Source organism: Rattus norvegicus, chromosome 1 (assembly GCF_036323735.1).
Source record: "Rattus norvegicus strain BN/NHsdMcwi chromosome 1, GRCr8, whole genome shotgun sequence".
NCBI lineage: Eukaryota > Metazoa > Chordata > Mammalia > Rodentia > Muridae > Rattus > Rattus norvegicus.
Genome location: NC_086019.1, coordinates 2,461,102 through 2,487,250, shown reverse-complemented (window position 1 = coordinate 2,487,250; position 26,149 = coordinate 2,461,102). Strand labels below are relative to the sequence as shown.

General features: G+C 41.6%; 1 protein-coding gene across 1 annotated transcript; it reads left to right on the top strand.

Annotated features, from left to right (window-relative positions):
- Positions 1-144: 144 nt before the first annotated feature.
- On the top strand, positions 145-26,140 carry LOC134485293 (zinc finger protein 433-like). Its single transcript, XM_063281059.1, has 3 exons — positions 145-662; positions 25,549-25,766; positions 26,126-26,140. The coding sequence occupies exons 1-3, from the start codon at positions 518-520 to the stop codon at positions 26,138-26,140; spliced, it is 378 nt and encodes a 125-aa protein (XP_063137129.1). The 5' UTR covers positions 145-517.
- The last annotated feature ends 9 nt before the right edge of the window (positions 26,141-26,149 follow it).

Here is a 26,149-nt window from a genome sequence, read left to right as displayed (position 1 = left end):
TTCGGAGCTGGGGACTGAACCCAGGGCTTTGCGTTTGCTAGGCAAGTGCTCTACCACTGAGCTAAATCCCCAACCCCCTTTCTATCTATCTTGTTTGTTTGATTGATATTTCATAGGGGAGACGGGGTCTTAATATGTACCTCTGGCTGTCCTGGATAGACCTCAGATATACCTGCCTCTACCTCCTGAGTGCTTGGATTAAAGACATGAGCCTATATACTCAATTGATATTTTTTGCAGTTAGTAATTGTTCATACAATGTTTCTGATGTGTGCTCAGTACTGTTTGCCTGCCTCTCCCCCCCGCCCCCTGCAAGGCTATATCCTACTCAAAGAGCAAAGAAATGACAGAGGGGAACCTTATTACTCAGTTTTCTTCTAAGATGATTTGGTAATTACATTAGAACATCTGGGTCAAGAAATAAGTGGGGAAAAAAAAAGAGAGAAAGAAAGAAGTGGGGGAAGTACCAGAAGCATACATTTACAGTGATATCGGTATCACGGTTTCTGTTGTACTAATGTATGGGATGTTTCTGGATGCATTGACCTATGATGATGTACATGTGAACTTCACTCAAGAAGAATGGGCTTTGCTGGATCCTTCACAGAAGAGTCTCTACAAACATGTGATGCACGAGACCTACAGGAACCTCACTGCTATAGGTAAGAGAGTGAATTTTCATAGTAAAAGCCATATACAGCAAACCAGTTGCTAACATTAAACTAAATGGAGAGAAACTTGAAGCAATCCCACTAAAATCAGGGACTAGACAAGGCTGCCCACTCTCTCCCTACTTATTCAATATAGTTCTTGAAGTTCTAGCCAGAGCAATCAGACAACAAAAGGAGGTCAAGGGGATACAGATCGGAAAAGAAGAGGTCAAAATATCACTATTTGCAGATGATATGATAGTATATTTAAGTGATCCCAAAAGTTCCACCAGAGAACTACTAAAGCTGATAAACAACTTCAGCAAAGTGGCTGGGTATAAAATTAACTCAAATAAATCAGTTGCCTTCCTCTATACAAAAGAGAAACAAGCCAAGAAAGAAATTAGGGAAACAACACCCTTCATAATAGACCCAAATAATATAAAGTACCTCGGTGTGACTTTAACCAAGCAAGTAAAAGATCTGAACAATAAGAACTTCAAGACACTGAAGAAAGAAACTGAAGAAGACCTCAGAAGATGGAAAGATCTCCCATGCTCATGGATTGGCAGGATTAATATAGTAAAAATGGCCATTTTACCAAAAGCGATCTACAGATTCAATGCAATCCCCATCAAAATACCAATCCAATTCTTCAAAGAGTTAGACAGAACAATTTGCAAATTCATCTGGAATAACAAAAAACCCAGGATAGCTAAAACTATCCTCAACAATAAAAGGACTTCAGGGGGAATCACTATACCTGAACTCAAGCAGTATTACAGAGCAATAGTGATAAAAAACTGCATGGTATTGGTACAGAGACAGACAGATAGACCAATGGAATAGAATTGAAGACCCAGAAATGAACCCACACACCTATGGTCACTTGATTTTTGACAAAGGAGCCAAAACCATCCAATGGAAAAAAGATAGCATTTTCAGCAAATTGTGCTGGTTCAACTGGAGGTCAACATGTAGAAGAATGCAGATTGATCCATGCTTATCACCCTGTACAAAGCTTAAGTACAAGTGGAACAAGGACCTCCACATCAAACCTGATACACTCAAACTAATAGAAGAAAAACTAGGGAAGCATCTGGAACACATGGGCACTGGAAAAAATTTCCTGAACAAAACACCAATGGCTTATGCTCTAAGATCAAGAATCGACAAATGGGATCTCATAAAACTGCAAAGCTTCTGTAAGGCAAAGGACACTGTGGTTAGGACAAATTGGCAACCAACAGATTGGGAAAAGATCTCTACCAATCCTACAACAGATAGAGGCCTTATATCCAAAATATACAAAGAACTCAAGAAGTTAGACCGCAGGGAGACAAATAACCCTATTAAAAAATGGGGTTCAGAGCTAAACAAAGAATTCACAGCTGAGGAATGCCGAATGGCTGAGAAACACCTAAAGAAATGTTCAACATCTTTAGTCATAAGGGAAATGCAAATCAAAACAACCCTGAGATTTCACCTCACACCAGTGAGAATGGCTAAGATCAAAAACTCAGGTGACAGCAGATGCTGGCGAGGATGCAGAGAAAGAGGAACACTCCTCCATTGTTGGTGGGATTGCAGACTGGTACAACCATTCTGGAAATCAGTCTGGAGGTTCCTCAGAAAATTGGACATTGAACTGCCTGAGGATCCAGCTATACCTCTCTTGGGCATATACCCAAAAGATGCCCCAACATATAAAAAAGACACATGCTCTACTATGTTCATCGCAGCCTTATTTATAATAGCCAGAAGCTGGAAAGAACCCAGATGCCCTTCAACAGAGGAATGGATAGAGAAAATGTGGTACATCTACACAATGGATATTACTCAGCTATCAAAAACAATGACTTTATGAAATTCGTAGGCAAATGGTTGGAACTGGAAAATATCATCCTGAGTAAGCTAACCCAAACACAGAAAGACATACATGGTATGCACTCACTGATAAGTGGCTATTAGCCCAAATGCTTGAATTACCCTAGATGCCTAGAACAAATGAAACTCAAGACGGATGATCAAAATGTGAATGCTTCACTCCTTCTCTAAAAGGGGAACAAGAATACCCTTGGCAGGGAAGAGAGAGGCAAAGATTAAAACAGAGACTGAAGGAACTCCCATTCAGAGCTTGCCCCACATGTGTCCCATACATATACAGCCACCCAATTAGACAAGATGGATGAAGCAAAGAAGTTCAGGCCGACAGGAGCCAGATGTAGATCTCTCCTGAGAGACACAGCCAGAATACAGCAAATACAGAGGCGAATGCCAGCAGCAAACCACTGAACTGAGAATAGGACCCCCGTTGAAGGAATCAGAGAAAGAACTGGAAGAGCTTGAAGGGGCTCGAGACCCCATATGTACAACAATGGCAAGCAACCAGAGCTTCCAGGGACTAAGCCACTACCTAAAGACTATGCATGGACTGACCCTGGACTCTGACCTCATATGTAGCAATGAATATCCTAGTAAGAGCACCAGTGGAAGGGGAAGCCCTGGGTCCTGCTAAGACTGAACCCACAGTGAACTAGACTGTTGGGGGGAGGGCAGCAATGGGGGGAGGGTTGGGAGGGGAACACCCATAAGGAAGGGGAGGGGGGAGGGAGATGTTTGCCCAGAAACCAAAGAATTATTATTAAGTATTAAATAAATTTAAAAAAAAGTCCTCCATCGCCATAAAGTGATAAGGAGGTTGGGCCCTGTATAGCTGAAACTCGGTAACAGCAATGTTAATCTACTTTGTTGAGTTTCCTAACAGTTTCACTGCTTTAGATACCTGTACCTTGAAAATAAAGTAACATAAAAATGTCTACCAAGGTCTTTTCTGAGGTATCTTGAAATCTCCAAGGAAACTCCTTTGAGTGACTTGGTGTAATGGAGGCAGCTGTTGTCTGTGAGGTGCAGAGAAGAAGGCAGAATCATAGAGAAGCCTGAGTGCTCTCCACAGCACTAACTCCCAGGCAGTACTTAGTTTACTTTCCTTTATAAAACTTTACAGAATGAAATTGTATGCCTATCTGGTTGATTAACCACATGTACTTTCACAAGAAGTCAGCATTAGATGCGTCCTTTGTCCTCAAATGTCTTTTTTTTTAAGGTATGTCACTGAGGCTATGGTACATGTTACATGAACACCCCACCCCACCCCGGGCTGCATTGGTGGCGGCCTGCAACATGCAAGGATTTTTTTCTTCACTAAATGTTTGTGTCATCTTTGGCTGTCGAGAGATGTTTAAATTCATGCTGGCATAAGAATATATGCTCAATGCCTCTTTAGATATTTAGAGTAAAGTTTTGTGTAACAAATATCAGTTTATTACTCCTAGGATGGCGAGCCTGCTCAAGACAAAATAAGCAGTAAACAACGCAACACTTAGCATTGAATATTGAGGGACACAGATTCCAGCTCTGAGTCCCAGACCAATGGAGTGCTAGACAGCATCTTAGAACCTTCAACTGTAAAACTGACTAAATACCACATACCATTCGGGATTACTGTAAAACTAGGGGTGCAGGCCCTGTCACCTAATGGACACCAAATAAACATTAGTTACAATTTCTGTCACTGGTGTTAGTGTTATTAGAGAGCCTATGCAGGATAGGGGACAACACTAAGTGTGCACTGGTAAATACGATCCCCCCCCCCCCAACACACACACAGAATTAGGAATGATGAGAGATTGAGACTAAGACAACTCTAGCAGTTAACATTTTGGGTTATTTCAATGACTCCTTTTTCACTTGGTTTTGCTACCTCTGAACATTGCTAATATCCAACCCACCTTTTTATCTGTTTTTAAAAACAAAAATACATAAAAGGGACTATTAAGGCAAGCTGACAACTGCTTTTTCTTTTCTTTTTTTTTAAATTATTTTTAAAGATTTATTCATTTTATTATATATAAGTACACTGTAGCTGTCTTCAGATAAACCGGAAGAGAACATCGGATCTCTTTACAGATGGTTGTGAGCCACCATGTGGTTGCTGGGAATTGAACTCAGGATCTCTAGAAGAGTAGTCAGGTGCTCTTAAGCGCTGAGCCATCTCTCCAGCCCGCTTTTTCTTTTTTTTAATATTTATTTTTAGTATGTGTGGGAGTGCGAGGCACCCTCAGAGACTAGAAGTGTCTGGTCCCCTAGAGCTGGAGTTAGAAGCAGCTGTGAACCTTCCAATGTGGATGCTGGGAACCAGGCCTTGGTCCTCTTCAATGGTAGTCTGTGCTCTTAACCACTGAGCCTTCTCCCCTGCCCCAAAAATGCTTCTCTTGAAGAAAGGAACACATGTTTTAAAATTGTATCACATTACTTAGTAAGGACTATCACAAACAACAGATGCTGTTTAAAAAAAAATACAGGTTGTGATTTAGCCATTAAGAGCTAGAAGACGTGCACAGTGCAACCGGTGTCCCTCTAACTGACCTCAGCCTCTGTCAGATTTGCATCAGATGTAGTAATGGAGCCTCAGGTGGGAGGTTCTCCAAGATTGGATACAATATTTTCCACCAAGTTTGCAGAGTAAATACATGTCGCCCCAAACTATTGTATAGTTTTCAAACTTCCAACTTTCCATAAATGATTTTTACTATTTGTTCTAAAAAACAAAAAAGCTCAACAACAACAAGAGAAAACCCCAGCATGCTCTTTCCTGACATTTTCTGTATTTCATTTCCCCTAGAAAGACTGGGGCCCAAAGTTTCTGAACCATGTTGTGCTGTACTTTAGGACAGTAATGCATTAACACACTTTTCTCCCATGTAATTTATTTTAATCAGTTTATTCCAGCAAATCTTCAGAGGGCAGAGGGGAAATTCCATTCACCCCTATCATATTCTGCCCTGCCCTGCTGCAAATCAGCTCAGTGGCTTACCAATGGCAAAGTTTTAATGCAGGTTTGTTTTTTTTTTTCTTTAAGATCAGGGGTACAGTGTTTCTAAACAGAAAGGACTGCACTAAGTCCATTAGTAGTCACCAAATAGCTTTGAGAATAGGTCTTTCTGGAAACACCTTCAATAATGTCATTTTAGGGTGCTAACAGAAGCCACTTGAGAAATTATTTTAAAGCAAAACAAGAAAATCCACTTAAGAAAGGGTTAATAAGTCAGTATAAGGACCATACGTTGGAATTGGTGAAAGTCAGTGCACACCGACTTTAAACATCAATTAAGATAGTGGTAATTGTTCAAATTCTGAAGGTTATGATAGGATCAATGAAAAAACATCTTTCTTAGTCAATCATAAGGGAGAAGCTTATGATTTGACTCATTTCCCAGTCAATGGAAGCTTGTGGTTTGAACTTGTTTTCTAGTTGATATAGTCACAGCCTTCAATAGGTCAGAACCAAAAGCCATGTACTTTAGAATGCTTGTAAGAGGCTCATCATTGACAGTAGGAATTATAAAATTCTGTATAGCCAATAGTCACATGAAAAGTTAATACAAAACTGGAAACCGAAGTAGAAAATTTAATATTACTCAATGAATACAGTATTACATGTGCTTTTGATACAGTGTAGCTAAATCAATAAATATATTTATTAATATTTTTGAGTTAAATATTGCAAAATAAAATAACTTTTAAAATATTTAGTGACTTGTGTGGTGCATGTCCCTACTTGCACACATGTGAGTGCCACAGTGCACATGTAGAGACAAGAGGACAACGTTCAGAAGTTAGTTCTCTCCTTCCTCCATATCTATTCTGGGGCTAAAACTCAGATCATCAACCCACTGAGACATCTCACTGGTCCTAAATAAATTCTTTAAATCTCTATTTGCATCCCTTAAAGTTTCCATACACAAGTTGACAAGAAAACAAAACAAAAGATACTACTATCTTAGTTTATTTTCTGGCCACAGCCTGGTCAATTTTTTTTTAAAGAACATAGCTTTGTTGGGCTCTTGACTGTGGAGACTGGGAGTTTAAAGAACACAGCAACAGTGTCTGATTAGGGCCTTCATCCTACATCATAATATGATGAGGGCATCACTAGTGAGACAGGGCAGATGTGATAATGAGGTTTCTCTACTTGTCCTTATACAGCCACTGTGCCATCATGGGGATTCTATTCATGGTCATATGTAAACTCAAGTTAATAAAGACACTGAGCAAGAGTTCTGCTTCTTAGCACACAGCAAAAAATGTTTTATTGCTTTGAAAAGAAGAAATATTGCTTCATCAAACCACAAATAGGCTGACCCATGACAAACTGTGAAGTGGATCCCACCTTGCCCCCTGTGTCTTCCTTTGAAATGTACTATTGTGCCTGTGAGTAATGGGCACTTGCTGTGCACAGAAGGGGGCCGATATCAATCAGGGTGTGGTAGATGGTGTTTAATGTACTTCCTGTAGGTGGCCTCCCAACAGATATGTTCAGAGTGAAGTTAAAAAGCAGAGAGCAATGAAAGGTATTATTCTGTTTTCTGCCTTCTTTTTCTCTCTGGACAACTCTTGTCATAGAGCAGTCTACTGAAGAGACAAGACGGGAAGGCTCTTGGTGATCACTGTTTGACTCCATGCCATCTCCTTCACATTGACCCTGTCTAAACATACATGGCCCAGACTTGTCTGTATTAATGACTCTCCCCTTAGATTCTGATTATCACCTCGACAATTTCCATAAGGTGTAGTTACAGTGAGCATACAGACAGTTCTCTGTATGCTTGGGATTTTTATTCCAGGTCACCTCATCAATATTACATCTAGGAATGGCCAGTTCTCCTATGGCCATTCCTAGTAAAATTGTAAAATTGTGTAGTAATAGCATAAGACCCAGACACCCCTCCTTACACCATAAATCAATGTACATATTTTTCAATATTCAATACAATGTTGCTTCTAAGAAAACATCTTGAATTATTAGGAAATTGTAACAAGCAGATAGATCTCTGTGTGTTTGGTACAGAAACAACATCTTTTAAATAGTCTCTTCTTCCTTCTCCTCTCTCCTTTTATTTTTCCTCATTGATATCCTTCTACATCTACTTTTCCTTTCCATTTCTTTATTCCTCATGAGGACAGTGATGTATTAACATAGAATCTCACATGTAGCTCAGGGTAGTCTTGAATTGAAAATCCTCTTACCTCTAACTCTTGAAGGTTGAGTTATAGGTGTGTATGTCGTGCCTGATGTCCCGCGCTACGTCTCGCCAGCAGGAACGACGCGGCACACACAGGATCCTACTGCAGATAAGCTTTAATGAGAGGGAGAGCATAAGCTTACAATGCGGAGATGCCGAGTGAGGAATAACCGTCCCTTATATAGGAAACTATCCTCGCCTAGGACGTGTCACTCTCTGACTGGTCGCTGCCAATTATGCCAGATGACGTACCAAAGCGTACGTGTCCCTTTGAGTAGGGAAGTTACCAGACGCCTGCGTATTGCCCTTTTTACTAGGTGTGTTCTGCCGGATGCCGGTGCCATCTTGTAATGTAGTATGTGAGGACAGCTCCTCACATCTCCCCCTTTTCTGTTTTTTTAAGCAAACAGGACACCCAGATATAGGAGGGCGAAGACAGAGGTCATATCCTCATACAAAGTTGGCGAACCTGTACAAGAGAGATACCCTTAGGCTGTTGTTGGGACCCAGGGCACTCCCGACCCGTCGCACTGCCATTTTTCGAGGGAGGGAAAACTGGGGCAGAAACCCTCATGTAATATGACATGCCTTCCAGGGAGCATATTTGGTAGAACTTCCCTGTGCGATGCTAAGCTCGTCACCCCTCCTGGGCTGCTCAAGCCAGACACTCTAATCCTGTGCAATGAACTGAGGTTCTAGGAGTGCAAGAGCTGTCCAGCTGGCGACCTGTTGCTTGAGCATGGTCAACCAGATATCGGCTGACGCTCCTTGTTCAAGGGCTACAAGTAGCTGGGCGATCACTACTTTGTCCTTTCTTGTTTGAGATCTCAATTTGCAAAGCAACCAGAGGAGTAACACTAATCCACAGCAGAGGATCACTCCAAAATTCCCACTCCCACCCATTCCTTGAAATAAGAGACTGCTGAGGTGATCCAGGACGACAATCCGTCCATCAAAGACAGGTCCAGTTGTGTAGAATTTACTTGAATGATGGTCGCTCTCAGCTCTCGAAGTGTCTGTTCAAACTCCGAGGTCCAATTCTGTAACAGATGCTGTGAAAGACTCTTAGACAGATTAGCAGCTCGGGTAAATTTGTCATATTATATGGAGGTGACACAAAGGCCTGGGAGTTTTTGCTCACAGCCAAGCTGGGCCAGTTGCCATAGAATGTCTAATTGCTCTCGGACCAGATCTATACGGTGGTTGACAAGCATAAGGCCTCCCTGTATCTGAGTATTGGCCGAGGCCTGTCTGTCCCGAGCCACAGAGACGATGGCCGATAAATCATTGATAGTTTGGGTTGTCTGTACTGAATTTGACAAGGCCAATGCCAAGGCAGTAACCGAGGCAGCGACTGCTGTCGTAGCAATAATGCCAGCAATAATTGCAGAAGTACCAAAATCTCTTTTTCCTCTAAATAAGGTCATGGTCCCCGGGGTATCAACAGGGATCGGGATAAAACGAGGCATGCGGGTAACTACTGCGATATTTTATATGAGTAGCTGTCCAGACAGAGGCAGCAGGTTTGATGTTCCCCGTCCAGGAAAATGACAACCGTCCCTTTTCGCCCTTTCCTCCAAGTAGCATCGCCATGGGCATAAGATCAGTGCAGCTACAATTAACGCAATGTAAGGCCACCACCATAGAGAACTGTGGCGTTAGCCACAATGTCCTCCTCACCAGTTCCCCATGTGGCCTCCCTTAACCAAGCAGAAGATTGATTACAAAACATAATGCAAGGGAGATCAAAAGATGTTTTGTTAAATATGCTAAAACAAAGGCTGCCCTTAAGGGGAATAGTCCTATTTTCTTTTAGTCATTCAACCTGTGGATCCTCAGGTAAATTCAACCTGTGGATCCTCAGGTAAATAGGCCAACCCAACCCTAAATCCCTGTTAGTGGTACATCACCGGCATCGGGAGTGGAAAGGTTGACATTATTCCCCATCGTAGCTCGCCCTGCACCGTTGCTGGCATCCATGGAAGAAGAGTGAGGAGGTGCAGGAGTCCCAGTCCCTTCTTGATCACTTGCTGTGATGCTCCGAGTAAGTCGTCCTGTGATCCATATGGGATTTTCATTGTCCTGTGGAAAAACACAGACAGATCCCCTGGATCTTATTAAAATAGGATCCGGGCCTTTCCATTCATTTGTCAATACATTCTTCCATTTGACTAATTCTTTTGTCCTCTTGGGCTCTGAGCAATGTCGCTCAGCCACTGTTTGTCCAGCTTCATCAAGATTGAAAACATTTAAGGTAAAAAGGGCCAGAGCAGTGGCCACTCGGGGTGTTGGGGGGAGTTCTATCATAATTCCTCCTCTTTGTTTTATTCAATATGATTTGAGCGTCCGATGAGCACGCTCTATGATTCCCTGTCCTTGAGGGTTGTAGGGCAGGCCCGTCAGGTGGGTAACCTGCATCTGAGCACAAAACTGATGGAATTTTTGAGATGTGTAGGTGGGGCCATTGTCAGTTTTTACACATTTTGGCTTTCCCCAAGCACTCCATGCTTCAAGGCAGTGCTGAATGACATGTGTTGTTTTTTCTCCTGTAAGTGGGGTGGCATGTAGAATGCCAGAACATGTGTCTATAGATACATGCACATACTGTAATTTTCCAAAAGTAGAATTATGAGTAACAGCCATTTGCCAGATTTGCAATGGCTGTATTCCTCTCGGGTTGACCCCGATGTGAGGAACTGGGAGGAACTGGGAGCACTGTTGGCATTGGGTGACTATATCACGTGCCTCTTTTCTAGTTATAGAGAAGAGGCGGCGTAAAGTTTCTCAGGTGACATGGAAATTGCCATGAAAGGCTTTAGCGGCCTCTAAAGGAAAGGCCAGGGCCACAGCTATCATTTTTGTGGCTTTGTCAGCCAAATCATTCTCTGAACTCATTGGGCCAGGGAGTCCAGAATGGGCCCGTATATGAGTAATGTATACAGGGAACCCTAACCCTAACCCTAATCTTCTATCTAATAGGATAATTTGGATTTTTCGGAAAATATCTGCCACCTTACTAGTGGTTTTAATTATACCGGCGGTTTCAAGAATACTAACAGCATTAACCACATAGGAGGAATCTGAAACAATATTTAGAGGAACCTGGAATTTTTCAATGACCTCCATGACCACTAGGCATTCTACCACTTGGGGTGAGGTTTCAAAATATTGTCGTGAGAATACTTGGGAGTTTACCACATATGCTCCCACCCCTGTTTTTGACCCATCCGTATACACTGTTATCCCCTCCTTTAATGGTCTGTGGGATGTGACGCAAGGGAAAACAACAGGTTGTGATCTTGCAAAACACAATAGGTGGTGTTTAGGATAATGATTATCTATCTTCCCTGTAAAGGATGTGAGCAGCACTGCCCAATCATCAGAGGTAGCGGCTAGAGTTTGGACCTGGTAGGGTGTATATAGGATAATCAAGGATTGGGGTGGAGTCCCAAAATGACAGATGGCAGCTTTTAGGCCCTTAATAGCCAGATGTGCTACTGCGGCTGGATACCAATCAATAATCTTCACAGGGGAAGCATGTGGATGGATCCATAACAGTGGACCTTGTTGCCATAAAACTGCAGTGGGTAAATCCTTGGTATCTAGTACACAGAGTGAAAAAGGTAGAGACCAATCAATGCGTTGCAATTGGGCCTGTTTTATGGCATCTTCTACTTTTAGTAAGGCCTTGGTTGCAGAGGGAGTTAGCACACGAGGGGAGGTGATGTGCCCGTCCCCTTCCAATATTTCGAACAAAGGTTTTAATTCCGCGGAAGGGATTTTCAAAAATGGTCTCAACCAGTTGATATCTCCCAAGAGCTTCTGAAAGTCATTAAGAGTATGGAGGTGGTCTCTACGGATTTCCAGTTTCTGGGGTATAATCTTATCAGGGAAAATAATGGATCCTAGAAAATGACCTGTGTCGGCAATTTTGACCTTTTCTGTAGCAATATGTAAGTCCCATTGTTTAAGGGTTTTTTGTAATAAGGAATAGGCTTGTTTGAGTAATTCTAAGTCTTTATGACACATCAATATATGATCCATGTAATGGATTAACAGTAAATTTGGATAGGTCTCCCTGACTGGTTTGAGGGCTTCCTGAACATATAACTGACACATTGTAGGGCTGTTGGCCATGCCCTGAGGTAGGACCTTCCACTGGTATCTTTTATCAGGTTCAGTATGATTAATTGATGGGACAGTAAAAGCAAACCTGGGCCTATCAGGGGGTAAAGCAGAATAGAGAAAAAACAATCCTTGATATCTATTATTATCAAATTCCAATCTTTTTGTAGGGCCGAGAGTATAGGAAGGCCCCGCTGAATGGGTCCAAGGGATTCCATCTGATCGTTAATGGCCCTCAAGTCATGGAGTAGTCGCCATTTTCCTGATTGTTTCCTTATTACAAAAATTGGGGTGTTCCAAGGAGAGGTGGGGGGCTCCACATGTCCCAATCTTAATTGTTCATCCACCAGTCCTGTAGCTGCCTGTAATTTCTCAGAGGTTAATGGCCATTGGGGAGCCCACACCGCGTCCTCCATCCTCCATGGTATGGGTCGTGCTGCCCCAATGGCGCCTAGGAAAAACCCAGGCCTTGTTTATGGGGGTTGGCGATCGGTTCAATGGGCGTGAGACAACCCTGTTCTAATCGCCCTAGGCCTTTCCCTTCCTTATAGCCCATCCTTGACATCATGTGGGCCACTTGTGGGGGGTATTCATTAGATAAGGTCAGTCCCATGGTCTGCATAACATCCCTCCCCCAAAGATTAACAGGCAGGGGAAGTACATAAGGAATAAATTGTCCCCGTCGGCCATCGGCAGTTGTCCAAGTTAGAGTGGCAGAGCTGATCATAGGGCATGACTGGTAGCCTAATCCTTGTAGCAAGTGAGAAGATTTTGTGGTAGGCCATGATTGAGGCCACCATTTTGAGGAAATTATACTTTTATCAGCCCCAGTATCCAGTATGCCTTCGAATTTCTTTCCATTAATTTCTAAGCTCAATTTTGGGCGGTTGTTAAGGTGAACCACCAAATATGCCGAATCATGACCAGTGGACCCCATGGGTACCTTGGTATCCTGTATCGTGGCCTGGGAGCACGGAAGGAGTAATAACTGTGCTATTCTATCTCCTTTACTTATGGAAAAAAACCCATCGGGACTTGAACAAAGAATCTGAACATCAAGAGAGTGCTGAGCTTCAACAAGGCCTGGATGGACTATCAGTCCTTGTAGGGCGAGAGATCCTCTCCCAAGGACAAGGCCTATGGTTCCCGGGGGTAGAGGCACCACAGTCTGAGCAGGAATTGGCTGAATGCCCATCTGGGGCATTAGAAAGAAGTCTGAGGCGGCACACAGGTCCAATTTTGTGTCGCCTCTTGGGGGACCTCCTCTGCTGGGGTCGTGACCCTGTGAAAGCGGTTCCCATATCTTTGAGGGCCCTGGGACCGGGGGCCCACCAGCCCGTTTTTTGACATCTCATTAGGCCGAGTCTCCAAAGGAGGGAGTAGTTTGCCTTTAATGTCTCTCACTGATCGGCACTGGTCAGCCCTATGGTAGCCTTTGCCACATCAGACACAGAGGGTTGCAGACCCCCTGTCTCCTTTTGTCATCCTGCAGTCTCTTTTTAGATGGCCTGTTTTCCCACATTGAAAGCATGATCTTTTATCCGTCCTTTTAACGAGGCGTCGATGGGATTGGAGAATGGCGGCCGCCAGGCCTGAGTTAGTAAGGGGCCCTCCAAGTTCCCTGCAGACTCTAAACCAATCCTGTAGCCCTTTATTTCTTCGGGGGGCTATGGCTGCTCGGCACTTCTGGGTGGCTTGCTCGAAAACGAGCTGTTCTATAAGCGGTGCTGCTATTTCAGGATCGCCAAAGATTCATCCTGCGGCCTCTGTCATTCTAGCTACAAAATCTGAGAAATTTTCCTGGGGTCCCTGAATGATTTTTGTAAGTTGATTATCGATCCCTCCTCTCCTGAACAGTGCTTTCCAGGCTCTAATAGCCATGCTGGAGACCTGAGCATAGGCGCCCCAGTGGTAAGCAGACTGATCAGCTGCAAAGCGGCCCTGTCCTGTTAAGAGTTCGAAAGTCCATTCCTCTTGCTCAGGTATTAAGACCGTAGCATTCGCTCTGGCCTGTGTTTGGGCTGCCTCATACCAGAGCGCTTTCCATTCCATGTATTGGCCCATGCTGGCAAGGGCTGCCTTAGCAATCATCTGCCAATCAGCTGGTGTCAATGTCATCATGGCCAACCTGTCGAGTTGTGTTAGAGTAAAGTTGGCCGTGACTCCATACTTTCTAACTGATTCCGCTAATTCCTTAATCTGATTATATTCAAAAGGGGCATGGACCCGTCCTCCCTCCGGAGTCTCAAAGACAGGAAATGTCATACTCAGCTTTCTTCTCACCCTCTCGGGGACTAGTGAGAAGGCGCGTGACCGTGTCTCATATGGAGGGGGCGCCGTTGGTGGCGGCCACACTAGAAGGCTTCTATTACTTCCCCTACATTCATCGGGGTAATATCTTTCCTCCTCATATTTAGCTGCTTCCTCATCTAGCTCGGCCTCCTCCTCTGAGTCTAAGGTTTTATTTTCAGAGCTTTCAGAACTGTCGAGGTTCAGCGCTTCTAGCTCTTTCACAGGGTATAGACTGGCTTCCCCTCCTGGTTTATGTGTAGAGGAGGAAGTACTGGAATCTGAAAATTTCAACGCTCCCTTGTCTGCGGACTTACCGGGAGGGCCTTTTTTCTTTCTTAGGATGTCCTTTTTCTTGCGCGCGCCCAACCTCTCACTACGTTCGGTTTCTGACATACTGTCCCGGACTACCTCGAGAGTGGCCTGTCCTTCTACTACTGCTGCCTTACACGTTTCATTCTGTAAACAATACTTAACCAGCTTCCATATAGCTTTGGTCCCTAGGCGCAGATCCTCTTCCGCCAATTTTCTGTCAAGGTCCTTTCCAAGTTTGTTCCATGAGGCAATCGTAAACGAGCCTGAACAGGCAAACCAAGGAGCCACCCTCTCTACCTCCTTCCAAAGTTTTAAAGTGTTTTTCCTCCAATTTTGATGTCCCTCTGCTTTAACACTGTTTCCAAGGCCATGACCACAGACTGTGAGGATCCCATGATGGGCCAGGAACGCCGACGGCTTATCTACGTCCGTCTGACAAGGCGTGAGGTGAAAGGGTAGAGACGGACACGCTGCTCTCTTATGTACGGGAGTCTTACACGCGCCTCCCCGGATGGTGCCGCTTATCTACATCAGCCTTATCGCGTCCTTGCTCCTCTACAGTCAAAATCGAAGGTAAAAGGGAGCTGCGTGAAGCTCACTTATATACGAGAGACTGAGACGCGCCTTCAGCTGCTGTGATCGTCCTTTTAACAGCAAAAACGGTGAAAACAGAATATAGGGTGGCTCCCAGGACAAATACTATAGCCTCAACAAATCCTTCCCAAGGCCGTGACTACCCCAGACCAAAGTCCAAGAGAGGCCTGCCTCTCCGAACGTACCTACCTGCAGTTCTGAATCCTCCTTGTCGCCAAGGGATCTCCGAAGGTGCTGACGATGGCAAGGTCTTTCCGGGTTTTTGGCACCAGATGTCCCGCGCTACGTCTCGCCAGCAGGAACGACGCGGAACACACAGGATCCTACTGCAGAAAAGCTTTAATGCATCTTGAGAGGGAGAGCATAAGCTTACAATGTGGAGATGCCGAGTGAGGAATAACTGTCCCTTATATAGGAAACTATTCTCGCCTAGGACGTGTCACTCTCTGACTGGTCGCTGCCAATTTTGCCAGATGACGTACCAAAGGGTACGTGTCCCTTTGAGTAGGGAAGTTACCAGGCGCCTGCATATTGCCCTTTTTACTAGGTGCGTTCTGCCGGATGCCGGTGCCATCTTGTAATGTAGTATGTGAGGACAGCTCCTCACATATGTGAGGACAGCTCCTCACACCTAAGTTTTTTGAGCAGAAATCCATAGATGTGGATCCCTGAGCTACAAATTAACTGTCTACTCTTTGGGAAATTGCTAAGGTGATGACAATATTGAGGAGTATATTCAGAGAGTACAACCAGGCCTCCACTTCTGTTAACTCCTGGAAGCACATTACTTTAGGGATATAGAATAAGCCTAGTCATTGGTTCTTTTTTTTTTTTTTTTTTCGGAGCTGGGGACCGAACCCAGGGCCTTGCGTTTGCTAGGCAAGCGCTCTACCACTGAGCTAAATCCCCAACTCCTAGGCTTTGGTTCTAGAGCAGTCTATTTCACTTGAGACAATAAGAAGCACCAAAATGACCAAGAGGGACTAGATCTTGAAGCACCATAAACGCCCTCTCAAGCCAGACAAGGACTCCAGGAGATGCTCTAACAGATTCAATGATTCCTGGCCAGAGAGGAAAAGGTGTAAAAGTGGGTTCCAAGGTGCTTCCTTCTGGCTTCTCACAGTGTTTATTTTCTTTAAACACTAGCATTTATTTAAATGAATACACATATTGGACAGGGTAGAGATGAGCAACTTAAGATTCACATGGCAGTCGTTCTAAACCATCCTCCATGTCCACCTCCTTGCCAATCATCAGAGCATCAGAACATGGGATCTGCAGCTGACACTTTTAAGCAGTTCCAGAGAGATCCCTGTTTTGTGACTATTAGTTTTCAAAATGTTTAATTCCAAGCTATTCAGAATTTGAAAGGTTCATAGGAAGAATACACAAGTGCCTATGGCTCTGTTAGTGAAGGGTAGGGAAAGAAAAGTCCTACGGGTTTCCCTTAAAGCTTTCCCTCCTGTGTGCCTTTACATCATGCAAAGCATGAACTGGGATTGGTCTCTGAAGACTCGTGCCGCTTCTCTTTGGTAATGTTGTCTGATGAACAGGTAATGAATTCTGGTCTTTGATGTGCATGCAGATATCATTCCCTAGTAATTGAATATATTTTCTTAGAATCAATATTTTATTGAGTATTGTAAAACATATAACCTGATTTACAGTGTAAGGAAGATGTGTCTGTGTTCTATGCTATTTCTATACAATTTTACATGCATCGAGCATAGTTTAACTCAACAGTGTTGTTGTGGCTGCTCAATATTGCTTCTTGACAATCTAACTCACAGGAAGCATATTAACTGTTATTTCATGAAATTTGCACTGGCAAACATTAAATCAAAAAGTGTCATTTCTCAGGGCTAGAGAGATGGCTTGGTGGTTCAGAGCACTGACTGCTCTTTTGGAGGTTCTGAGTTGAAATCCCAGCAACCACATGGTGGCTCACAATCATCTGTAGTGAGATCTGATGCCCTCTTCTGGTGTGGCTGAAGATAGCTATTGTGTACTTGGATACATGAAATAAATCTTTTTTTATAAAAACTGTCATTTCTCTGGAGTATGCTCAGCAATTAATTTTGTATAACCAAAGTAGGAGAGCAGCTTTCAGATGTACACATTTACAATTAATAGAGTCTGCTTTTGAAAACTGTTGTGAAGTGTGATGCAGATTTCTTCCATCTAGTCCTCTTGACCTACTATAAATTTGTTCGTTATCAGAAAATTAAATTTAACTACTTAACTAAATTATGGATATAGTGATACTGGGAAATTGTATTAAGAATAAAAATACAAAACCCTTGCCATAAAAGGAAGAAGAATTTTTGTCTCCCCTCCTTAAGAAGGTAGGTGAAATTTATTTGAGATGAGAAAGTGCTCTATGGCCTATTTGAAGAAGAGGGTGTGTTAACTAGATGCTTTAATTAGCATCTAAACTACAGATCAGAATATCCCCTTTTCTGTAGGAGGACAGTCATGTAAAATACATGTAGTAGAGCGATTTTGCACATACTGTCCTCCAGCTAGATTCCTGATCACACTGGGAATAGGCTACTGAAGTGTGCTTCAAAGATTCACTCACCCAGAAACAATTTTTCTTTTAAAACTAAAAAATCATGAAAACTTTTTTAATTTAATTTTTACTTTAAATCTTTTATTTTTAAATGTATTTATATAGATAATGTAACTAATTGTTTATGAAAACTATTATAACTTTTTCTAATAAAATAAGCATCACACATGAACGTTTATTTAAAGGAAATTCACTGTACACAGTATAGCACCTTTCTCAACTTTTATCAACTCGTTATATGAGATTGGTTCACTAGCAGCCACCAGGGGGCACCCTCCAGTTGTGTCCTACTTAAGGTGTCCTGGACACAAGGTGACACTAGAAAATTGATGTCTCTAGGAATGCTGCACCCTAGTAGACTAGTTCAACAGGGAAAAACATGAACTTCAACAAAGGAAATGACAGTGCGGGTGAGTAGACGTTCAGTGCTGTGGAAGAAAAATAGAAATAGAGATCCTGGTAAAACAAGAGACTGCGATTCTCATGACCACTACCTACCAACAGTCCCTTCTCCACATCCACAATCTGTAACTCCCCTATACCTATGTGCAGAGTGACGCCATGACATGTCACTGATACACCGGCTGCTGATCTATGTCTTATGTGTCAAAATCTCCTTCAGTCATGAGGAAGAGTTTTCTTTAAAATATCATCCTCAGAAGCAACAGAAATTACCAAGTCCCACAACTTCTGTAGTCAATAACATGCCTGTTCTCCACTGGCAGCCACCATGGCTCTTCCTCCTTCGTGCGTGCTCCTGTGTGATATCAGAAGAATCAAACGCATAAATCTTTTCTCAGAAGATGCGATTAAAGGTTGTTGTTGAAAGAATAAGAGAAAAAGAATAGGCTAGAAAAGCATCTACCACAAGTCCAGCACAGCAGTATGGGGGCTTTATTTTCTCTAGAATCTTGATTAAATGTCAACTCTGCATTGTAAAGGATAGGGACAAAGGAAGAGAGGTGTGGGCATTTGAGGAAACTATTTACGTAAGAAAGTATTTCTAGTATTGAAGTCCTGCTTCCCAGAAACATTCATTCTGTATATTCTCCTCACCTTGCCTCCCTCCACCTCCCCTACCTAGACAGTGGCTAATGATCACATGCACATTTTAAAGCTGTGCGGTTTCTTTCTACCTGTGACAGTCCGAATGAAAATGGCCCTCATAGGCTTTTAAGGAATGGCAATGTTAGGAAGTATGGCTTTTTTGGAGGAAGTTTGTCACTGATGGGTGGGCTTTGAGATTTTAGATGCTCAAGCCAGGCCTAGTTGCTCCCTTTCTCTTCTTGATGTCTGCTAATCCAGATGTAGAAATCTCAGCTACCTCTCCAACACCATGACTGCCTGCATGCCATGTGCTTCCCACCATGATGAAAGTGGAATAAACCTGTGAACTCTAAGCCAGCCCTAACAAATTGTTTTCTTTTATAAGAGTTCCTATGGCCATGGTGTCTCTTCACAACAGAAGAAACCCCTAATAAGACACTACCCATTTGATTTGGGGGACCTTCTTAGTTAGGTTTTCCTGGGATCCCAACTGAGGGCTTAGGAAAATTCTCAGGGCAGGTGGGCCTCTTACCTGTTCCTTACTTTATTTTTTGAGACAGAGTATCACTATGTATCTCAGGCTGGCCTCAAGCTTGCAGTCCTCCTGCCTCAGCGTTTTGATTGCTGTTATTGTAGGTATGCAGCATCGAACCAGAATAGACTCACAGACTCCACTCTGGAAACTTCAGTGTTTCTGAACAATCAGGAAATGGGTTCAGGTAGGTTAGATAGACCTGTCCTTGTTTCTATTGATTTACAATATTTAATGTCTCATCACAATGTCTCAGCTCAAAGATGTTTAGTGGTAGGAAACTTTGAGAAATAGCCAGTGCGGACACTCTGACAGCCATGAGAACTGACAGCTTGATAGAGTTAGTGGTAGCTGGCTGACTCCAGTCCCACCATTAGCCAGACCTCACATTGGAGCTGTGCAGGAAACAACAACCCCAGAATTCCTGGTAACTTCCAAGATGTCCTTGCGCTCGTAGCCTCATTAAGTATTTAATATTTATTAGGATGCCCTTGGGCCATCAAAAGAGTAAGTATACTCTGTTCATTCTGAATCCTAAGGCAAGCACTTACATAATACACTTAATTAACATTAAAAATTACTAACACTTACTGAACTCTGTGTGCCAGGACTCATGTTCCATGCTTTATAGGGATTATCTCATTGTAAAAATATTCCCATATAAAACAACTTTAACCAAAAATATTGATACTTAAACTTTAGTTGGGTGAAAATTGTACATATGTGGAAAACACATTTACTAAGAAGGCTTTGGTTAAATGATGGCTCCCATAGTCTCCTTTTGGACTGTGTGTTTGCATTAATCCTGGCAAGTGCATTTAGTATGTATTTATGTGCTGTTCTCTGTCCTTAAGTAGTAGTAGTAGTCCCTTAACCATGGCAAATGCATGGCAAGACTGCAGTGGAATATCATCAAGCCTTACACATGCTGTTTTTCTGTACATGAATATTGATGATAAACTTTAGCCTATAAATTAAACACAATAACACGTTAACAGCCATGTTTAACTGTATGCTACAGTAAAAGTAACACAAATCGGCTGTTTTGCCCTTAAAATATTATGTGCACTGTTCTTCCTGTGATGATGTGCGATGGCAATGCCACTCCATAGTAGGATAAAGGTGGAAAGAAAACACAGCACTTGGTAGCAATGGGCTTCTATGGAAGGGTTATCTGTACACAGAGCTGCAGTGACAGTAGATTTGAGACAGAGATGGTGATGGAGCAACACATGAGTGGGTGATATATACAGACTGTATACAGACAAAGAAATGGTTTACATCTTAGGTGTGAAACCGAGGAAGACAGCACAAAACTGTGTTGAGGGCTTTTCTGTTCCTAAGCTAGTCATGGCACAGAACTTCAGGGGACACATGCACTGCTCATGTTGCCTTCCACCTCCACCTTGGTCCCTCCTCTCTGAGCTTCTGCAGCCCTCACTTCCTGTGCTTTGGGTGCCAACTAACTCTTCTACTCATCTCTCATGTTGGTAACCCCCTCTTCTCTGGACCACAAGCAGGTGGAACTCAGGCTCTTCTGTTGGCTCCTCAGATGCTGGCATGTCACTCCTCCATTGTCTTCTGAGAGCGTCACTTTTCTCAATGAACAACAGGGATTATATTGCTCACATCATTTTGGCCAATATGTATATTACTCTAAATAACATGCAAAGAGATTGCCACACTAATATTTGTTATCTGTAGTGCAATTTGTATAAGATCCAATGTACTAAAATATGGTATTCATATCACATTTATTTTTAATGTTTTTGACAAAATTATTAATTTGTATTGTGTGTATAGTGTATGATGAATGGGTGGGCACATACATATTATGGCCTATGTGTGAAGATCAGGAAAATTTTGTGGAATTGGATCTTTTTACCTTTGCATGAGCTCAGGGACTTGGACTCAGGTCTTTAGGTTTATCTGCTAAGTGCTTTTGTGTGTGTCTGAGCCATGTTGCCAGCCCTCACATATCTTTCTAGAAGTACATTTTTAGGAATAAACATGGAAGAGACTTAGTGGTATGAAGTTTTCCTCTTAGTGTTGCTTTCATCATGTCCAATGAGTTTTTCTATGTTCTGCCTTCATTTTCATTGTATTCTAGAAAGTCTTTAATTTCTTTATTTTTTCCCTGACTAATTAATTGTTGAGTAAAGGGTTATTCATTTTCTATGACTATGTTGGCTTTCTCTTGTTTCTGTTTTTGAAGTCCAGCCTTAAACCATGGTGATCTGATAGAATGCTTGGGGTTATTTCAATGTTCTTGGATCTGTTGAGGCTTGATTGTATGGTCATTAGAGAGTATTCTGTGATATGCTGAGAAGAAGGCATATTCTTTTGTTTTGGGATGAAGGATTCTGTCGATATTTGTTAAATCGATGTGGTTCATAACAACATTCTTTCTGCTTAGTTTCTGTTTTGATGACCTGTTCATTGGTGAAAATGGAGTGTTGAAGTCCTCCACTATTATTGTGTGTGGTTCACTATGTGGTCTGAGCTTTGATAATAATTCTTTACGAATATGAGTGCTCTTGCATTTGTGTCATGGATGTTCAGAATTAAGATATCATCTTGGTGGATTTTTCCTTTCATGAGTATGAAGTGTCCTTCCCCATTTCTTTTGATAACTTTTGGTTGAAGGTCTATTAGGTATTAGAATAGCTATTCCAGCTTGTTTCGTGGGTCTGTTTGCTTGGAAGAACCTTACTCCAGCTCTTTACACTGAAGTAGTGTCTAACTTGTTGCTCAAGTGTGTTTCTTGCATGCAAGAGAATGATGGATCCTGTTTATGAATCCAGTCTGTTAGCCTGTGTCTTTTTATTGAGAAATTGAGTACGTTGATATTGAGATATTAATAACCAATGTTTTTTAGTTCCTATTATTTTGATATTGGCGGTGGTATGTAAGTTTGTGTGTGATCTCTTCTTTTGGTTGTGCTGTGAGATGATCATTTTCTTGTGTTTTGTTGGATATAGTTACCCTCCTTGTGTTGGTGTTCTCCTTCTTGTATCCTCTGTAGGGCTGGATTAGTAGAAAGATATAGTTTAAATTCAGTTTTGTCAGAGAATATCTTTGTTTCTCCATCTATTGAGACTGAAAGTTTTCATGGTTATAGTAGGCTTGCATCTGTGGTATCTTAGGGTCTGCGAGACATCTCTCCAGGATTTCCTTGCTTTTAGAGTATTTATTGAGAAGTCAGGTATAATTATGATAGGTTTGCCTTTGTATGTTACTTGGTTTTTGTCCCTTGTAGCTTTTAATATTCATTCTTTGCTCTGTACATTAAGTGTTTTAATTATTATGTGGTGGAAGCATTTTCTTTTCTAGTCTAATCTATTTTGTGTCCTGTAAACTTCTCTTTAAGTCAGGCATCTCTTTAGGTTAGGGAAGTTTTCTTCTATGATCTTGTTGAAGATGTTTTCTGGCCCATTGTACTGGGAATCCTCACCTTCTTCCATTCCTATTACTCTTAGGCTTAGTCTTTTTATAGTGTCCCAAATTTCCTAGATGTTTTGAGTTAGGAATTTTTTACATTTGGCATTTATTGGAACTGATGCATCGATTTCTTCTATGGTATCTTTTGTGCATGAGATTCTCTCTTCCATGTCTTGTATTCTTTTGATGATGGTTGCATCTGTAGTTCCTGTATTCTTTCCTAGGTTTCCCATCTCCAGGATTGCCTCTATTTGCATTTTCTTTATTGTTTACATTTTCACTTTTAAGTCCTAGACCATTTTATTCATATCCTTTGCCTGTTTGGTTGTATTTTTTTGTATCTAACAGTATTTATCTGCTTCCTCTTTAAGTGCTTCTACCTGTTTGATTATGTTTTCCTGCATTACTTTAAAGGAATTATTTATTTTCTTTAAAGGCCTCTATCATCTTCATGAGATGGGTTTAAAGTCATAGTCTTGCTCTTCACGTGTGTTAGTGTGTCCAGGGCTTGCTCTAATAGAGAGCTGGGTTCTGATAGTGCCATATTACATTGGCTTCTCTTAATTATGTACTTGTGCTTGCTTTTAGCAATCTGGTTTTCACTGGTGTTGACTGGCCTCGTTATCTGTGTTGGAGCATGCCTCCTGGGAGGCAGGCAGAGCCATACAGTGGGGTACAGTACAGTGCAGTGCACCTATCCTCACTTCAGGTCTAGGTAGAGACCAGAAGGAGGATGGAGTTCCCATAGGGCAGGGCAGAGCCCATGACTAGTGGGCTTGCTAGGGTTCCAGCAGGTGGAGATTGGGGGATGTCCTATGTGTGTGTCTCAGATTAGAGCAGACCTCTTAGGAGGCAGGTGGTATTGTCCACGACTGCTGAGTCATTGCACAGACGATGCTGGCATCCAAATCAATGAGATACACCTGCTTCTGCCTCTTGAGTGTTGGAATTAAAGTCATGAGTCAATACACCCAGATTACCCATCATTTATTTAATTAGTATTTGTTCATACAATTTCCCTAATGTGTACCTAGTATTGTTGATCTGTTTGCCTCTCTCTCTCTCTCTCTCTCTCTCTCTCTCTGTCTCTCTCTGTGTCTGTGTGTGTGTGTGTGTGTGTGTGTGTGTGTGCGTGCGTGCGCGTGTGTGTTAACTGGCATTTCTTTTGCAAGGCTATATCCTACTCAAAGAGCAAGGAAATGACAGCGATGAAAATCATTTAGTTTTGTTCTAAAATGACCTGCAATTACATAAGACTTCTGCTTAGGAAATAAGTGGTGGATACATCAGAAGTAAATTGACTATATTGTTATTGAAGTATACATTTATTGTGTTGGCAGTATTATGCTTTCTCTTGTCCACTTGGATGGGATATTTTAGAATGCAATGACCTATGAGGATGTGCGTGTGAACTTCACTCAGGAAGAGTGGGCTTTGATGGATCCTTTTCAGAAGAGTCTCTACAAAGTTGTGATGTTGGAGACCTACAGGATCCTAACTGCTATAGGTATGACAGTGAATTTTCTTTCACTCTTTAAAATAAGGGCACTACTGTTTCTTTGTTTTGATGTTTTTCTGTAATATCAATTGAGAATGAAGAATAAAGTGAGTAAGTTAGACATTGTTCTAAGGTTCACTGAAGATAGTAACTTAAATTTTGCCTAATTTCCAATAATATATCATATATTTTCGGTTACAATTGGGAAACCATACTACTGAAGAACATTGTCAATGTTCCAGAAGTGGAAGGTAATTTTCATGTGCAAGTTGATATAGATATGCCTCTGAACAAATTTTAATGTGTTCTGAAAGTTTAAAAGAAAAGCAACAGTGTAAAAAAGTACTGCTTTAAGTATATCAGTGATTATTAAGTTCACACAAAACGATATACCTCAATGTCAGGTATCTGATTTTCGTTTCCAAGGCATTCTTTTAAGAAAGAAACAGTCTCTTAACAGATATCACCTTGTGTATCATAGTCCCTTTAGAGCTATGCTGAAGAACTGCCAATCTGTTTAGTCTCATACCACTCATATGGCAAAAGGTTAGTCACACTGAGTATGTGATAAATATATGTCTAAATCTTATACTATCTGAACAGTCCATGGCAAACCTGGGGTTCCTCATATACTTGTAGTAACATTGCTAAGTTTAGTGATAGGGGCAGTTTATGAGTATCAAGAATTTTGATGTTGAGAAACCTTAATCCCTATACCACATGTCTATGAGGAACATAGTCTGAATGAAATATGTTTTCCCAATTTGTATTTTATTTGTTATTCTTTTTTTAAAACAGGTATATCTTATGTCACAATGGATTCAAGCCATATGAGTATAGGGATATTGAAAGAAACAAAGTACCTCTCTTTCTCTCCTAGAAAAATTAGAAGATATATAGTAGCCCCTACATTTAGTAGACTTTCTGAGTATGATACAAGTTTACAATTGGTTAGTTTTCCAACTTAATTGGGAATTCACCCTTAAATTCACACTGCAGAAAATCCCTGTGGGTACTAGGAATCTGGAAATTCTTCTATTTGTACTGGTCCACTCTCCAATTGTAGTATGGTTCATACTAAAGGAAAATTTATGAATGCAATTAGTGTGGCAAAGCTCTGAGTTATTCCTGTTTGCAAATATGTGGTAAACGTAATAGAAAAAGGATGCTATAAATGTAAGCTATGTAATAAATGCTTTTACCATCACAGGTATCTTCAAAGACACAAAACAACCCAAAAGGGGGAACCATGAATGTAAAAAAGTGATAAAACATTAAGATCTGATTCCTCTTTACCATTAAACCAAATTGTAAATTAATTCATACAGACATACAGATAAAAAGATTCATCAGTGTAATGAATGTGGTAAAGCTTTCACATGTTCCAATTATCTTTGCAGGCATAAAAGAAGTCATACTGGAGAGAAAACCTTTGAATATACTCCATGTCGTAAAGCCTTTGGAGATCACAGTCACCCTCAAAGGAATGAAAAAATTCACACTGCAGAGAAACCCTATGAATGTAATCAATGTGGGCAAACCTTTGCACATTACAGTCACCTACAAATACATAAAAGAACAGATACTGGAGAGAAACCCTATGAATGCAACCAACGTGGTAAAGCCTATGCACGATACAGTCAGCTTCACATACATAAAAGAACACATACTGAGAAGAAACCCTTTGAATGTAACCAGTGTGGTAAAGCCTTTTAGTCACAGTCATCTCCGAATACATAAAAGAACACATAGTGGAGAGAAACCTTATGAATGTGACCAAAGTGATAAAGCCTTTTCATATCACAATAGTGTCCAAGTACATAAGAGAACACATACTGGAGAGAAACATTATGAATATAATCAATGTGTTAAAGCCTTTGTATGTTACAGTCATCTCCAAATACATAAAAGAACACATACTGGAGAGAAACCCTACAAATATAATTAATGTGATAAAGCCTTCTCATATCACAATAGCCTCCAAATGCATAAAAGGACACA

Bases quoted from the DNA above. Each gene is read 5' to 3' on its own strand.
- LOC134485293 (XM_063281059.1), top strand. From the start codon at position 518: ATGTATGGGATGTTTCTGGATGCATTGACCTATGATGATGTACATGTG. The intron at 663-25,548 runs GTAAGAGAGTGA...TTATCTTTGCAG, and splicing joins CAGGAACCTCACTGCTATAG to GCATAAAAGAAGTCATACTG.